Source organism: Peromyscus leucopus, chromosome 9, assembly GCF_004664715.2.
Source record: "Peromyscus leucopus breed LL Stock chromosome 9, UCI_PerLeu_2.1, whole genome shotgun sequence".
NCBI classification, from domain to species: Eukaryota; Metazoa; Chordata; class Mammalia; order Rodentia; family Cricetidae; genus Peromyscus; species Peromyscus leucopus.
In genome coordinates, this window is record NC_051070.1 from 71,575,113 (window position 1) to 71,593,037 (window position 17,925).

General features: G+C 39.8%; 2 gene segments (V, D, J or C); both read right to left on the bottom strand.

The window, feature by feature from the left end:
* Positions 1–274: 274 nt before the first annotated feature.
* LOC114682298 lies at positions 275–1,010 on the bottom strand. The segment is given in 2 exon segments: positions 275–642; positions 814–1,010. Coding segments are annotated over 2 exon segments (399 nt in total).
* Positions 1,011–13,991: 12,981 nt separating this feature from the next.
* Positions 13,992–14,525, bottom strand: LOC114682297. The segment is given in 2 exon segments: positions 13,992–14,326; positions 14,439–14,525. Coding segments are annotated over 2 exon segments (384 nt in total).
* Positions 14,526–17,925: the final 3,400 nt, after the last annotated feature.

Consider the following 17,925-nt stretch of genomic DNA (forward strand, 5'->3'; position numbering starts at 1 on the left):
CAACTCACAAAGATAACCACATGAAGAGTGTGTACATTCTTGTAGAACCATCAACATAGAAGAGAAGTGAAATGAAGAGAAGAAAAGAAGAGGAGAGCAGAGGAGAGAGGAAACGAGAAGAGTGGAAACTATTTTCAGCCAAACCAATTGTGTGCCTTTCCCTTTAAGACTGGTTATTTTCAAAATGTCAAAATATTTTTCCAATCAATCAAGCCCTCTCTACTCTTGCCTTTAATTCCCATTACCTATAGAATGGGAACAGAATTTCCCCAGCCTGTGATCTGTGCTCTATCTAAAGCCTTGACAGGCCCAGTAGGTTTTTGTGCAGGCTGCAGGTGCCTGGGGAGCACTGTGTGCTCACTGCACAGAAGTAGACAGCTGAGTCACTGGGCTGGGAGTCTCTGATGTGCAGGGAAACATGCAGGCTGGCTTTGTTGAGGTGAACTGTGAATCTGCCTTCTTCCTTTTCACCATTAGAGAAGATGGAAATCAGTGCCTTGGGGCTTTTCCCAGGTTGTTGTCTATACCACCAGAAAGACTGAGAAGCACTATCAGTGAAAGTGCAGTTGAGAGAGGTCATGGCTCCCTCTGGGACACTGAGGGATTCCGGGTTCTGCTGCACCTTCTGCTGGCTGCTCACCCCTGTGCAGAAAGACAAAGGTCAGACAAACAGGACTGGATGCAGAATGGCTTTTCATGGGCCTAGTTAGGATTCCCTAACTAGAGATTGAAAATGGATGTTTCTACCATTAGCTTTAGTGAGCAACAACTTTACATATCACACAGGTATCCCACAGGAATTCCCAAACTTACAGTTTAACTGAAGCCACAGCACCACTACAGAAACAATCAAGGGTTTCATCCTCTCTTCCTCCCTCTTCACTGAAGATTCAGATTCTCAAATCTAAACTCATAGAGTCACGTTCAAAAGTTTCCACATCTCCTGCTTAAGGAAACATGAAAAGCAGCTTTGTTAGCAATCAGAAAAGTGACTCTTCACCTCCTCAGCAGCACCAAGCCTCTCCTAGAACCCTTTATCTACCCCTCCTCCTCTTCCTGCCCTCCCTCTTCCCCCCACCACCTTCTCTTTCACTTGAGCACTTTGCTCAGGATCCCTAAGAAAACACTGCCACCTTGTGGGCTCATGAGAGTGACCAAAGAAATATTCAAGCTGTAAACTCTTCTAACCTAACCATGAAAAGATAAAGTCCTTGAGAGCTCAGTAGGTGTTTTTAAGAGACATGTGCTCCAAGTCAGGTGGGGAGTGAGGTGAGCACGTGTGTGCACACTCAGCCCATGTTATCTTCCTCCATAGATATCACACACAGACAGGCACCTGTACTGAAAAATCACCTGTGAAATGTCTGCATTGAAATCTGAGTGTGGTTCTTTCATACAGCATAGCTCTAACTATTGTTACTCCAGACACCCTCATTCAAATCCATCTTCAAGTTTTACAAATGTCCTTGACAAACTGGTTATCTTGGCCAGAGCCTAGGAAGGCCTGGAATTCATTCCATTTTGGACCAGGAGCACATTTGCATCTAAACAGAATATTACTTGTATTGGACAAGGAGAGACAGAGCTGTGTTCATTACCTCAACTCTAAATAAAACCTAAGAAACTTGTTTGTTTATCTAATTTTTATTCTCCTTTCTTGAGTGAAGTCCTGTTGTGTAGTGAATGATCTGTAATAGTTCTAGATCTAATTTCTCTCACTTTCCTTCTTTCTGACACAGACTTCTGTCTCCATCTCTCTGCTTTCTTCCTTTTCTCTTCTTCCCTAATATTTTCACTTTCTCCCACTCACCATTCCTAACACAGTCATCAAGCGTTGTGTACCCAGGGAACATCAATGCCAGAGCTGAACTGGGTCCACATAGAAACAAGTCAGGAAACAACCGTCCTGAAGCAGACTGTGAGACCTCCACAGCCAGTAAAGAAAAGATCTAAGAGAGGCAAGAAGGCATTTTGGTTCAGCACAGATAAGGACCAGGTGTCGGTTCACACTTTGGCAGAATGATCATGAGTACTTTATTTTAAGCATATTTCAGTGCAACAAAAATTGGTGAAGTGTTTCTAGTGAATGTTAACTCTCTTTATTTATTTTTATTAATTAATTAGCTAACCAATTAAGTGTTCCCAGCCTGATCACGATCCCTCCTCTCCTTTTAGTCCCACCCACCAACCTCCTCTCTTCCCCTACCCCAATCCTGTGTGGTGCACCATAAAGCGTACATAAATCACCTTGAGACACAAGGTAAGCTAAATAAAGATTGGAAGTGACAACATTGAAACTCTTTTTAAAGTACATGGGACACCTTCCATAAAGATGGGTTCAATATACTATCTGAGAAAAACAAGCTTATGTTAGAGTGAATGGGTTTGAAGGGGTGAATTCTGAGGACTCTGGCCACACAGATAGCACACAGGTTACCAGGCTATTCACCACTTCTGCTCCCAGCCCTCTGGGCAGACAACAGATTATGTATTCCTTCCTTTGAAGCAACAACCTTGTACTTTTCACACTCCAGGTTACCTCTAGTGATATCTGTGAGCACAAGGAACTCTGTGCCCCCTACTCTGTCCCACAATGGGCTTTCAGACCTTGCAGAAGCTGGTAACTAAAGACCTTTTCCTATTCAAGAGCCATGGATTAGCATACACAAAACATGGTTTGATCATACCCTTCCTTTGGCATCAAGTACAAAGGGAACAGAATGATGGAAAGATGCTCAGACTCAAACTGTTTTCTGCAAGAGTGCATTGTCCATGACAATTACAATAACAATCATTTCTCAGTAAATGTGAAATTATAGAAAGGAGGTAATCATAGTGTCACATGATTATAATCCCAGAAGGGATTCAGGTTTGGGAGGCTGAAGCAAGAGAATGTGAGCTTGAGACCTGCCTGAGACATATAGGGAGACCTTGTCTCAAAAAATCTAAAGGACAAGAGACAAGAATGAAGAGAACAAGCATAGTGGCCTTGGGAAATGTCAAAAAAGAAACATGAAACTAAATTTGAAGCACAGTTTTGTAAGATACACACCTCCCTGTAATAGAATTCCAATAAAATGTGTAAAACTGGATTAATAGTTCTCATGGAAGAGCAAGAAGATGACCTATGAGACACACAGCACTTTCCTGCATCACTGTGAACCTGAAACAAAGCATCAAGTGTGTGGCTACCAGGTGAGGGGAGCAATATGCAGAGGTGTGGAACAATATGCAGAAGAAGTAAACAACAGAGCCAGATGAAATCCCAACTGCTAAGCTGTAAACCATAAAGTAAACTAAGGATCCTAATATTGGCTAACAGCAAGTACAAACTGGAGAATGGGCCCTCTCTACTTACTAGCCTGTTCACTGGGGCCAAGGGGGAGAATATTCTTTAGAAACAACTTACTGTTTATATCCAATCTCAAGGCCCAGTCATGCAGGTAAAGAACACATACACACCAAACAATAAGTAATAATAATAATTTGAAAAATCATGTCTTCAAATCATAACTATAGATGGAGAAGAATCTCAGATCAGCAGCATAGAATGGCTCTTCAGAAGGATCATAGAAGAAAACTTCCCTAAATAGAAAAAGACAAACTCATATAGATACAGGAACCACATGAACATCAAACAAACAAGAAAACAAAAGAAATTCTCCCCACAGAATATCATACTTGAAACACTAAACATAAAAAAACTAAGGAAGAGTATTGAAAGCTGCAAAAGAAAAACACAAGTTATATCTAAAGGAAAATCTATCATTATAACACATGATTTCTCATAGAAATGTTGAAAGCTATCAGAGACTGGAACAAAGTGTACCAACTTCTAAAAAAACTCTACATGCCAACCTAAACTACAGTTCCCAGCAAAATCATCTGCCATGGATGAAGGAGAAAGAAAAATTATTCATGATACAAACAGGCTAAAAGAATTCATGTCCGTGAGACCATACATGCAAAGAATACTGGAAGCAATTCTTCAAGTGGAGGAGATGTATAAATAAGGCCAAGAAAGTATAGAAAGAAAAATAAATGAAGCAATAATTATGGAAGCATAAAGTTATGACTAAGATCACTAATAGTAAAAATACAACAAAATGATTGAAGTCCATACACACCTTTCAATAACAATCCAGACCCAGAAAGGCAAAGGTCACATGTTCTCTCTCATCTGTTGTTTTGAGCTCAAAATCTGCTGATATAAGTTTTATATGAAAATAATTACAGGCACAAGCAAAGTAAAAAGGGACCATGTGAGGGGAGATCTAGAGAGGGAAATAGTGGGATATAGGTGATATGAAGGAGGAAATGGGAAAAATGAGAATGGAGTTTGAATTGAGAAAGAGAAAAGGATGTCAATACAGAAGCAGAGGGAGGGAGGAGAGACAGAATATATGATGTTTGATAAAGTTTCAAATTGTATTATATATGTTCACTTTAAATTATAAGCACACACATATCTTAATTTATGCCACTTGTGCTGACAATGTTCCCACAAGAGCCATAGACTAACTAACAAAAACATAGTTTGGTTATTTCTTCCCATCTATTCCCTTCCAAGTTATTTCTTCTTTTTATTCTAGAGCTATCATGTGTACTGTTAAGTTGCTACTATAAAATTCCTCTATTTTTTATTATGTAGGCACTTAGTGCCCTGAACTTAACTCTTAGAACCAGTTCATTATGCCCAATCAGTCTAGTTTGTTTTTGTTTGGGGACCTGTCTATGGTGAGAGTAGGGTATTAAAGTTTCCCACTAACAGTGTGTGGATGTCAATGTATGATTTAAGCTGCCGCAGTGTTTCTTTTTAACAAACTTGGGTGGCCAAGTTTTGGGTGCTTAGATGCAACAATAAAAATTGCAACATCTTCTTAGTGGATTTTTTTATTGATGTGTATGTATAGTGCACATATCTCTTCTGAGCAGTTTTCTATACCTTGCCATGTGGCTCGTGGCTTACCAGCGTCTTCACATGCTGCTTGTCATGGTGGAGGCTGGCAGTGACTCCCTCCGCCTTCCTGTTCTTTCTTTTCTCCTCTCCGTTAGTCCCACCTATACTTCCTGCCTAGCTACTGGCCAATCAGTGTTTTTATTTATTGACCAATGAGAGCAACAGATTTGACATACAGACCATCCATCAGCAAGTGTGTTTCTTGGATGCAACAGAAACATGGGTCCTGCTTTTTCTTTTTTAACCCATTCTGTTAGTCTATGTCTCTTTATTGGTGAATTGGGACCATTTGCTATTGAGAGTTATCAATGAGCAGTGTTTGTTAATTCCCTACTTTGGTGGTGGTGGTGGTGGTGGTGGTGGTGGTGGTGGTGGGTTTCTTTACTGTTCTTAAGATTTGCTAGACTGACATTATTTATTCCCTGTGTCTTCTTGGGTGTGGTTATCTTTTTTTGGGGGGGTTGCTCTTTTTTATCATTATTAAAAAATGAGCTGACTTTTTGGAGCTCAGTACCTAAAGTGTGACACCTTGTGCAACCTTGATACAGGAGAGAGGGGCTTGGACTTCCCTCAACTGAATGTGCCTGGATCTGCTGACTCCCCATGGGAGAACTTGAACTGGAGGAGGTGGAAACAGGGGGTGAGTTGAGGGGGGAGGCTGGGGGGGAAGAAGAGGGAAGAGGGAGGAATCTATGATTAGTTTGTAAAATGAATAGAAAATTTCTTAATAATAAAAAAAGAAAATTTTTCCATTCCTTTAACATACCAATCAAAGATCCCCCTCTTCCCTCTTCCCAACCCCCCAGCCTTCTCCTCCCAAGCCACCCCCTCTACTCCTCCTCACAAGTGACAAGGCCTCCCATGGGGAAGCACATCCAGGAGAGGCAAGTCTAAGCCCCTCCCCTTGCCTCAAGGCTGTGGGAGGTGTCCCATCATAGGTAGTGGGCTCCAAAAAGCCCCTCTCATGCACCAGGAATGGATTCTGATCCTACTGCCAGGGAGCTCCCCAAGTAGATCAGGCTACACAACTGTCTCACCATGCAGAGGTCCTACTCCAGGCCCATGCAGGCTCCATAGCCTTTGATCCAACTTTCATGAGTTCCCACTAGTTTGGTTTGGTAGTCTCAGCAGGTTTCCCCATCATGATCTTGATGCCCTTGCTCATATTCAGAATCCCTTTTCTCTCTCTTTGACTGGACTCCTGGAGCTCTGCCTGGTGTTTGGCTGTAGATCTCTGCATTTGCTTCCATTAGTCACTGGAGAAAAGCTCTGTAATGACAGGGTATTCACTGGTCTGATCACTGGGGTAAGTTATTTCAGTTCAGATACCTTCTCCACTATTTCTAGTAGTCCAAGCTGGGGTCATCCTTAGGGATTCCTGGGAATTTCTCTAGCACCTGGTTTCTCTCTGTCCCCATGATGTTGCCCTCTATCATGTATCTCTTTTATTGTTTTCCCACTCCATCCCTGTTCCAGCTTGATCATCTCGTTCCCTTGTGTTCTCATCCCCTATCCCCTACCCTCCATTGCCCACCCCTCATCCCCAGTTTACTCATTGAGATCTCATCAATTTCACCTTCCCAGGGCCATCCATGTATCCCTCTTTAGGTCTTCCTTGTTAGCTAGCTTCCCTACAATTGTGGGTCGTAGTCTGATATCATTTGCTTTACATCTATTCACTTATGAGTGCGTACATACCATGTTTGTCCTTCTGAGTCTGGGTTACCTCACTCAGGATGATACTTTATAGTTTCATCCATTTGCCTGCAAATTTCATGATGTCATTGTTTTTCTTTGTTGAGTAGTACTCCGTTGTATATATGTACCACATTTTCTTAATCCATTCTTCAGTTGAGGGGCATCTAGGTTGTTTCCAGGTTGATGCTATTATGAATAATACTTTTATGAACATAGTTGAGCATGTTCCCTTGTGTTATGAATGAGCATTCCTTAAATATATGCCCAAGAGCAGTATAGCTGGGTCTTGAGGAAGAATGATTCCCAATTTTCTGAGAAACCACCATACAGATTTCCAAAGTGGCTATATAAGTTTGCACTCCCACCAAAAGTGGAGGAGTGTTCCCCTTGCTCCACATCCTCTCCAACACCAGCTGTCTTCAGTGTTTTTTATCTTAGCCATTCTGACAGGTGTAAGATGGTATCTCAGAGTCATTTTGGTTTGCATTTCCCTGATGACTAAGGATGTTGAGCAATTCCTCAAATATCTTTTGGCCATTTGAAATTCTTCCTTTGAGAATTCTCTGTTTAGCTCTGTAGCCCATTTTTTAATTGGATTGTTAGGTATTTTGATGTCTAGTTTCTTGAGTTCTTTATATATTCAGGAGATCAGCCCTCTGTCAGATGTGGGGTTGGTGAAAATCTTTTCCCATTCTGTAGGCTGTCATTTTGTCTTATTTACTGTGACCTTTGCCTTATAGAAGCTTCTCAGTGTCAGAAGGTCCCATTTATTCATTGTTGCTCTCAGTGTCTTAGCTACTGATGTTCTATTTAGAAAGTAGTCTCTTCCTGTGCCAATGCATTTGAGACTACTTTCTACTTTCTCTTCTATCAGGTTCAGTGTAACTGGTTTTATATTGAGGTCTTTGATCCAATTGGACTTGAGTTTTCTGACTGGTGACAGATATGGATCTACTTGCAGTCTTCTACATGTTGGCATCTAGTTATGCCAGCACCATTTGTTGAAGATGATTTCTTTTTTCTTTCTTCCATTATGAAGTTTTGACTTCGTTGTCAAAAATCAGGTGTTCATAGATGTGTGAGTTAATGTCAGGGTCTTCAATTCGATTCCATTGGTCCACATGTCAGTTTTTATGCCAATACTAGGCTGTTTTTATTACTATAACTCTAAAGAAGAGCTTGAGGTCAGGGATGGTAATGCCTCCAGAGGTGGCTTTATTGTACAGGATTTTTTTTAGCTATTCTAGGCTTTTTTTTTGTTTTTCCAAATGAAATTGAGTATTGTTCTTTCCAGGTCTGTGAAGAATTGTGTTGGGGTTTTTTATGGGTATTGCACTGAATCTGTAGATTGCTTTTGGTAAGATTGCCATTTTCATTATGTTAATCCTACCTATCCATGAGCATGGGAAATCTTTCCATTTTCTGATATCTTCTTCAATTTCTGTCTTCAGAGACTTAAAGTTCTTGTCATACAGGTCCTTCACATACTTAGTTAGAGTTACCCCGAGGTATTTTATATTATTTGTGGCTATTGTAAAGGGTGATATTTCTCTGATTTCTTTCTCAGCCCTTTAATCATTTGTGTATAGGAGGGCTACTGATTTTTTGAGTTAATCTTGTATCCTGCCATATTACTGAAGGTGTTTATCAACTGTAGGAGTTCCCTAGTAGAATTTTTGGGGTCACTTATGTATACTATCATGTTGTTTGCAAATAGTGAAAGTTTGACTTCTTCCTTGCCAATTTGTATCCCCTTGATCTCCTTTTGTTGTCTTATTGCTCTACCTGGAACTTCAATACTATATTGAATAAATATGGGGAGAGTGAACAACCTTGTCTTGTTCTTGATTTTTGTGGAATTGCTTTGAGTTTCTCTCCATTTACTTTGATGTTGGCTGTTGGCTTGCTGTAAATTGCCTTTATTATGTTTAGGTATGTTCCTCATATTCCTGATCTCCAAGACCTTTATCATAAAGGGGTGTTGAATTTTGTCAAAGGCCTTTTCAGCATATACTGAAATGATCATGTAGTTTTTTTTTTTCTTTCAGCTTTTTATATGGTGCATTACATTGACAGATTTTCATATGCTGAAACATCCTTGCATCTCTGGGATGAAGCCTACTTGATCATGGTGGATAACTTTTTGTGTTCTTGGATTCTATTTGCCAATATTTTATTGAGTATTTTTGCATCAGTGTTCATGAGGGAGACTGGTCTGTAATTCTCTTTCTTTGTTGCATCTTTGTGTGGCTTGGGAATCAAAGTAACTGTAGCCTCATAGAAGGAGTTTGGTAATGTTCCTTCTGTTTCTATCATGTGGAACAATCTAAAGAGTATTGGTATTAGCTCTTCTTTGAAACTCTGGTATAATTCTGCATTGAAACCATCTGGTTCTGGGATTTTTTTTGGGAGACTTTTAATGACTGTTTCTATTTCTTTAGGTGTTTTTGATCTATTTAAATAGTTTATCTGGTCTTGATTTAACTTAGGTATGTGGTACCTATCCAGAAAATTCTCCATTTCTTTTAGATTTTTGCAATTTTGTGGAGTACAGGTTTTTGAAGTATGACCTGATGATTCTCTGGATTTCCTCATTTTCTGTTGTTATGTCCCCCTTTTCACTTCTGATTTTGTTAACTTGGAAGATCTCTCGCTGTTTTTTTGGTTAGTTTGGATAAGGGCTTGTCTATTTTGTTGATTTTCTCAAAGAACCAAGTCTTTATTTCATTAATTGTTTGTATTATTCTCTTTGTTTCTATTTTATTGATTTCAGCTCTCAGATTGATTATTTCCTGGCATCTATTCTTTCTGGGTGACTTTGTTTCTTTTTGTTCTAGAGGTTTTAGGTGTGCTGTCAAGTCACTAGTGTGAGATTTCTCCAACTTCTTTATGTGGGCATTTAGTGCCATGAATTTTCCTCTTAGCACTGCTTTCATGGTATCCCATAAGTTTGGGTACGTAGTACATTCATTTTCATTGAATTCTAGGAAATCTTTAATTTATTTCTTCCATTCTTCCTTGACCCAGTGGTGATTCAGTTGAGCATTATTCACTACCATGAGATTGTAGGGTTTCTGTAATTTTTTGTTGTTTTTGAAATCTTACTTTAAGCCATGGTGATCTGATAGAACACAGGAGGTTATTCTAATTGTTTTCTATCTGTTGAGATCTACTTTGTGACTGAGTATATGGTCAATTTTAGAGAAGGTGCCGTGGGGTGCTGAGAAGAAGGTATATTCTTTTGTGTTTGGGTCGAATGTTCTAAAGATATCTATTAAGTCCATTTGAGTCATAACTTCTGTTAGGTTCCTTATTTCTCTGTTAAGTTTCAGACTGGCCAATCTGCCCAGTGGTGAGAGTGGGATGTTGAAATCTAAACTGAAACTTCATCTTGGTGGATCTTTCCTGTGATAAGTATATAATGTCCTTCCTGATCTCTTTCAATTGATTTTAGTTTGAAGTCTATTTTGTTAGATATTAGGATAGCTACACCAGCTTGTTTCTTAAGTCTATTTGATTGGAAAGTCTTTTCCCAGCCTTTTACTCTGAGGTAGTGTCTGTCTTTGAAAACAAGGTGTGTTTCTTGTATGCCACAGAAGGATGGATCCTGTTTTCATATCCATTATGTCAGCCTGTGTCTTTTTATAGGTGAAATGAGTCCGTTGATATTAAGGGATATTAATAACCAGTTAATTCCTATTGTGTTTTGGTGGTAGTGTGTGTGTATTTCCCTTCTTTGGGATTTACTGCTGTGGGGTTATCTATTGCCTGTGTTTTTGAGTGTGTATCTGCCTTTTTTAGGTTGGAATTTTCCTTGTAGTGCTTTCTTTAGGGCTGGATTTGTGGATAGGTATTGTTTAAATCTGGTTTGTCTTGGAATGTCTTGTTCACTTCTTCTACAGTGATTGAAAGTTTTGCTGGTTATATTAGTCTAGTCTCACATCCATGGTCTCTTAGTGTCAGCATTATATCTGTCCAGGACCTTCTGGCTTTCAAAGTCTCCACTGAGAAATCAAGCATTATTCTGATGGGTCTGCCTTTATAAATTACTTGGCCTTTTTATTTTGCTACTCTTAATAGTCTTTCTTTATTCTGTATGTTTAGTGGTTTAATTATTATTGGGGGGGGGTCTAGTCTATTTGGTGTTCTATAAGCTGCTTATATCTTCATAAGTATTTTCTTTTTTAAGTTGGGAAAGTTTTCTTCCATGGTTTTGTTGAATAAATTTTCTGTGCCTTTGAGTTGGTATTCTTCTCCTTCTTCTATCCCTATTATTCTTACATTTGGCCTTTTCATGGTGTCCCAGATTTCCTGGACATTTTGTGTTATGTCTTTTTTGGCTTTAGTGTTTTCTGTATCCTCCACATCAGAGATTCTCTCTTCATTTCTTGTATTCTGTTGGTTATGCATGCATCTGTAGTTCTTGTTCATTGACTCAGATTTTCTGTTTCCAGCATTCCCTCTGTTTATGTCTTCTTCATCATTTCCATTTCACCTTTCAGGTCTTGAATTGTTTCTTCACATGTTTAATTGCTTTTTCATGGTTTTCTTTAAGGGATTTATTGATTTCTTCCAATTTTTTGTTTGTCTTGTCCTCAATTTCTTTAAGGGAATTTTTCATTTCCTCTTTAAAGAGCTCTATCATCTTCATGAAGTTATTTTTAAGATTGCTTTCTTCTGCTTCTTCTACATTGTGATATTCAGGTCTTGTTGTTGTATAAAGGCTAGGTTCTGGTGATGCCATGTTGCTCTTTATGTTGTTGTGTATAGTTTTGCACTGACGTCTACTCATCTCTTCCTCCAGTAGGTGCAAGAGGTGGTCCAATCTGTGCTTGATGTGTCTGTGTCTCACAGGCCCCTCTGGGTCCAATCGTAGCTCTTGGTCTAATTGGAGATGGCAGATTCTATATCTCAGGGAGCTTTTCTTGGTCCAATCCAAGCTAGCTGATTCTGTGGCTCAGGGAACCACTCTTGGTCTTATCAGAGCTCTTGATCAAGTCAGAGCTGGTGGATTCTGCATCTCAGGAAGCCTCTCTTGGTCCAATGAGAGCTGGCAGATTGTATCTCAGGAAGCCACTGGTGTCACAGACGGATGGGTATTGGGGTATGGCATGGGCGTTATAGATTGCATGGTCTGGTTGGGGGTTTGGGTGGGGGAGCGTGCCTGCAGGAGTTTTCTCTGCTGGCTGGTAACTGGACAGAGATGGGTGGGGGTTCCCGGGGACTGGTTGTGTCCCAAAGCCTAGGTCCTAAAGGCAAGACTTTCTGGGTCAGAAAAGAATCACTCACCTCTTGGTCCAATGACAGCTGGCAGATTCCATGCCTCAGGAAGCCACTGGGGTGGCAAGGGGTAGGTATTGTAGAGTGTGGGTCTTGTAGATTGCAGGGTCCCGATGGGTGGTTTTGATGTGGGAGCTTACCCACAGGAGTTTTCCCTGCTGGCTGGCAACTGGGGCAGAGCATCTTTTCAGGTTTAAGTTTTCCTTCTAGTGGCTTCTGTAGGGCTGAATTTGTAGATAGAATCTGTTTAATTTGGTCCATCATTGAAAGTCTTTCTCCATCTATGGTGATTGAAAGTTTGCTGCAAATAGTAGTCTGGGTGGTATGTATGGTCGCTTAGAACCTGTACAACATCTGCTCAGGGCCTTCTGGCTTTTAGAGTCTCCATTGAGAACTGAAGCATTGTTTAGAAGTATCTGCCTTTATATGTTATTTGTCCTTTTTATCTTGTACATTCAATACTCTTTCTTTTTTCTGTGCATTAAGTGTTCTGAATATTATGTACCATGAGACTTTCTTTCCTGGTCCAGTCTATTTGGAGGTCGTATGTTCTTGTATGTTGATGGACATCTCCTTTTTGAGGATTGGGTATTTTTCTTCTATGATTCTGTTGAAAATATTTTTGTGCCTCTGACCTGGGTTTCTACTCCTTCCTCTGTTCTGATTATTCATTTATTTGGTCTTTAAAAACTATTCTAGACTTCCTGGATGTTTTGTGCTTGGATAATTTTAGATTAACACCTTCTTTGACCAAGGTATTCATGTCTTCTATCATACATTCATTGGTTGAAATTCTTTCTTCCATCTCTTTTATTCTCTTGCAGAGGCTTCCTCTGAGCATCCTGTTTGACTTCCTAAATTTTTCCTTTTCAGTTTTCCCTCAGTTTTTGTTTCTTTATTGATTCTCTTTCCATTTGCAAGTCTTAAACTCTTTTATTCATTTCAACCCATTGTTTGTTTGTATTTTCTTGGTTTCCTCAAGGGATTTACTCATTTCTGATATCAGTAGCTCTAACATATCCATAAAAGGTATTCTGAAGTTCTGGTTTTATGCTTCGGCTATATTGCATTTCTCAGGGCTTACTATAGTAGGGTTTCTGGACTTTAGTGGAAACATATCATCTGGCTGTTATTGTTTTAATGCTGAAATCTAGGCATCTGGGTTTGGAATCACTGTAATTCCTGGAGCTGATAGCTGGTCTTGTGTTTATTGAATGCATGTTCTGTTCTTTGGTTTGTGCTGTCCTCTCTGGTTCTTAGGAGACTGTGGTGGGCTGTGGGTGGCATGGTAGGAAATGTTTCTGAAATCCTGCCAGGTGTGGTCACTAGGGTTCCAGATATAATGAGTTTCTTGGAGTTGTGAGCTGACACTTAGGCAAGGGAATAGGCTTGAAGATGGGCAGGTTTAGGATATCCACAATAGGGAGGAAACCAGGGTGTGCCATCAGGATCTGCTTAGTGCTCTGGGAATGGGGACTAAGAGGGGAAAGAAACCATAGCAAGTAGTCAGCTCCAAAGCTGGGGGTGAGACTGGGGTAGATTTAGAGAAGAGGGGGGACAGTTAAACTCTGAAGATAATGTACCTGCTCCAGCCCCCCTTTCTCCATTCTGTTCTACCCAAATGTTTTAAATAGAAGTCTTGAGGTATGGAAGGATTATAGCCCTCTGATAATTTATCCTTCCATAGCATTAGGTAGACATTATCGAGAAGCCACCATTTCTGTCATATTTAGCCCTCTCTGAATAACCAAGGTCAGAGGTGACACACATCAGTATGAAGACAATGATGTGTATATGGAGATAAACACAACTGACCACTTCATTGTTTCCATGGCCTATGAAATCACTGTGACCCTCCATGAGGAACCACTGATGTCCTAGGCTTTCAGTTTCTGCTATGAAATCCAGCTGTGGTAACATCTACTTCTTGTTCTGCTCTGGCCATTTGTATGATTTTCATCAGACAGAGAAATATTGAGGCACACAGCACAGATTGTAGAAAACAGAGTCATCTGAAAGGCAGGTGATCAGAAGTCAGGCTTTCTTTCGCTTTTCAGAGTTTGTGCTCAGCTCCCCCTGCAGTTTGTGACACTGTGTCACTCAGAGCACAGTAGTACACAGCCGAGTCTGACTCTTGGACCGAGGCTTTCTGCAAGTGGAAGGAGGTGGATCCTTCATCATATGTAGCTTCAAACCCACGGCTGCTTCCCTTGTTGTTGGCTGTTGTGACTTTCAACAGCAGCTCTGGACCTTCTCCAGGATATTGGACATACCAGAAAAGAGTCGGGTAAGATGTGGCTGAATAAGTGCAGTTTATAAATAGGAAGTCATCTTCTGAGAGAGTCACTTGACCTTGTTTCTGGGTTACTGAGTCTCCACAGGTCCTCTCTGGAGGAAGAAGAGGATACCTGTGTCACACTAAGGACAAAGCTCTTAGATGATTAAATATTTTTCTGACATCATAAAAGAAAAAGTCTAAATTCCAAGTCACTTCACTTACCAAGCATGAACAGCAGCATCACAGTCATTAAAGCTGGAGAAATGTTCATCTTTAGTGTCACCCAAGTAATGTTCTTGACTCTTCACAAGAAGAAATGATGAAATGACATTAAATGATGAACCTAGGAAACTTATAATTCACAAAGATAATGATCTTGTGTTAGGAAACTCCACCCCCTGGTGGACAGAGACTAAACTCTGTCTAAACATACCTCCCAGAAGTCAGAAATGTGCTCTCATCCTCAACATCATTTGCAAGACATGTCAGACATCAAGCGACCCTTTTTAATGTAAAGAACATAAACAGTGGCCATAAATATATTCAATGTTGTCCTTCTTGGGATTCTACCTGACATGAAAGTGTTGTAGTGGAGCAACTGATGGTTTTTCTGTTGTGGTCTTTAGCATATAAACTGAAAATAAAGAAGTAGATTTTCCTAGTTTATTTTTACTGATTCAAATTTGTATTAAGATACTATGTGGACCTGGAGTGATGGCTCAGCACTTGAAAGAATTTGTTGCTCTTGCAGAAGATGCAGGTTTAATACTCAGAACACACATAGTGGTTCATAACCATCTGTTACTCCACTTACATGGGAACTGACTCTCTCTTCTGACCCCTGTGGGTACCAGACACACACATCGGTACATAAACAGAAATGCAGGCAAAACACTCATGTATATAAAGTGAAATAAATATGTCTTTAAAAATTTATAAGTTATTATGAAATATAGTAATTATTAACTGGCCCTAAGAATGTGTAATGACTAGAAACTGCTCCTTTACATTCTAGAAATTTGAAATAATGGGTTCTGCTACTCATTTACTCAGAAGGTCATTGGTGTCTTGAAACAATGTTTGAAGATTAACTGTACAGGACAATGACAACAAGGAAGCAGTTGTGACTGTCATGTAGGACTCATATTGTTCCATACTCTACATCAAACATAGGCTATGACCATTTTCTTAACTCATTTCTGTAAATGTCATTGTGACCAGTGGTGTGTGCTGTTAGGAATCACAAAGCTGACTATCATTTGGGTTTGGGGAGACATTTGTGACACTTCCTTGCAGATCTGATGAGGACATTCCAAGCAGCCAGATCACATACGTGTCTTCAGAAAAGCTCCTTCATTCAGGTGTCAAAGCTTCTACTCATGAGTCTGGCTTTCATGTCTGCCATGTTTCTGTGGGAGGTCTTTCTGTCCTTCAATTTGGTCTTAGTAATTTTTCCTTATTGACAGAATTGGTCTTCTTACAAAGGTGTTCTTTCTCACCTTTGTCCACATATGTTTCCTAATTCTAGTTTTTTTAAGTTATAAATGTAATCTGTAAATGTCAGCCTTAGGTTCAGAACCTTTGTGTCTTACAATTCAAGGTAATGAAGGTTGAGCCCATGGGGACTATAGCTGATTCAGAATGGTCTCTTCACACTGTGTTTCTAAATAAGATGTAGAATCGTGTACTAAAAGACATTTTCTTTCTTCTTTCCATTTTTTTTACTTTTCTTTCTGTCTTTTTCCCTTTTATTTTTACAATTTCATATCCATAGGCTTTTTTACAGGATGACACACTGAATATTTGCCTTCTCCCACAGAGTAGGCCTCAAGTTCAATGAGAAGGTAGTTAGTTGCCCCTAAAAACAGTCATGTCATGCCACACCAACTCCAGTGTCATCTGTGTGACATGAACAGTTATGTCAATGATAGCAGATGGGAGATGTGTGTCCCATGGGACTAAGCTCCCTGGAGGTCCCTGGCAGAGTGCCCGTGTTATGCCTCCCTCTCGAAAAAGACGTACTTCACGGATCATGAGCTCCCTGGGCTATGGGTTGTGTATAACTGCTTTTCTGATAATGTTCTAATTAATCTATGAAGCACAGCCAAAATTAATGAATGCTTGGGTTGTGAACTATGGAGGAAAGGGGAAGCTGGACATGGACCTTATTTAGATGTAACAGAATGAACTATTCCTTAAAGACCCCAAGACACTAGATAATAGAAAGTATAATAGTTCAGGCACTTCTAGGGAATGAACACTCACCCAGTAGAAATCCTTTAGGAATCCCAACTAAAGTGATTTATGGCAGAAAACATTATCTCATAGGAGACAGATGATGGGCCCCTCTGTTGAGAAAGTTCAACATAAAAAACTTAAGGACTACAACACAACCCCTTCCCCTTACAGGAATAAAAATACAAGAGTCCATATTCCAACAGGTAAAAAGGTTTTAAATTAAAACAGGTATGTGATAAAAGAACTAAAGAAAAACTTAGGGAGGATCTGCAACATCTAAATTGGCTAAATGGGTCATAAGAACCAAAAAAATAAAAATGCATAATAAACTAGAGAGTGGCTAAGATAAAGATAAAGGACACAACTACAAAAAGACTATACAAGTCTAGGGACTGTGCTAAATTTAAAAAACACAGACTGCTCTTTGGGTCATAAAGTTCTTATGGATAAAGGGATATGTCTAGCGCCGATTAATAATTATATGCTTGCTGTTTTTTAAAGATGATGTAATTAAATTATTGCCAAGCTCTTGTTGTTCCCTGTATGACTTGATAGTTTTCTTTTCTGTATATAATCTACTGATTTACAAAAGTAAAATTACAACAGATTCAAACCACCTCTGAATATGTTGTCTGTCTGTCATTTGCCGAATTCTTGCCTCCCAGACTACCCAAGCCCTGGTCCCCCTAAGGTCATGGCACCCCCGATGGGCCAGTCCGTGACAATGTCACTATTATATTTAGATAATTTTTCTTCTCCAGTGGCCTTATTGTAGTTTCCTGGCTTCTACAGTGACTCCACTTTAAAAATAAAAGTCTAAAGATCTGAAGCTAGGATCCATAGGTGACAGGTAGCATGGCAATTTAATTTCTGGTCCTTGGTCACCACCCATCACTTGCTTTTCCTCAGAATACTTCATCATAGCAACAGAAATCAAACTAGGACAGGTATACTAGTCAAAGCCTAGTCTCCTTGCCTCCAAGTAATTTCAGAACTGTCTAGATTGACTGAAGACCTCCAGACTTTGTGCTGAAATCTCCATCCAATCTGATGACACACTGACTGCATAACATTATCTTCTCTGCAAATAGTTGACAGTTGTCTACAGGCAGGTTAGCTAAGAATGATAATTTCTTCTCGTAGAATACAACTACATTATATATGTCACTCTATTCTATAGTTTTGATACTGCTATGCCCAATTTTAAATTAATTTTGGATTTATAAAGGACTTTTCAAGGTTTGTTTTATTGTTACTTGGGTATATGCTTGTATGTCTGTGTATGGTCTGTGCAGGGAATGCAGGAGTCCATGGAGGCAGGAGAGCATTTTGGATTTCCTAAGCTGATGTGATATGAGGTTGTGTGCCCTCCTGGTGAGATCACTGGGTACTGAACTCGAGTCATCTGCAAGAGCAGGGAGTTCTCTCAATGGCTGAGCCATTTCCCCAGATCCCTTTTTAGTAAGTCTTA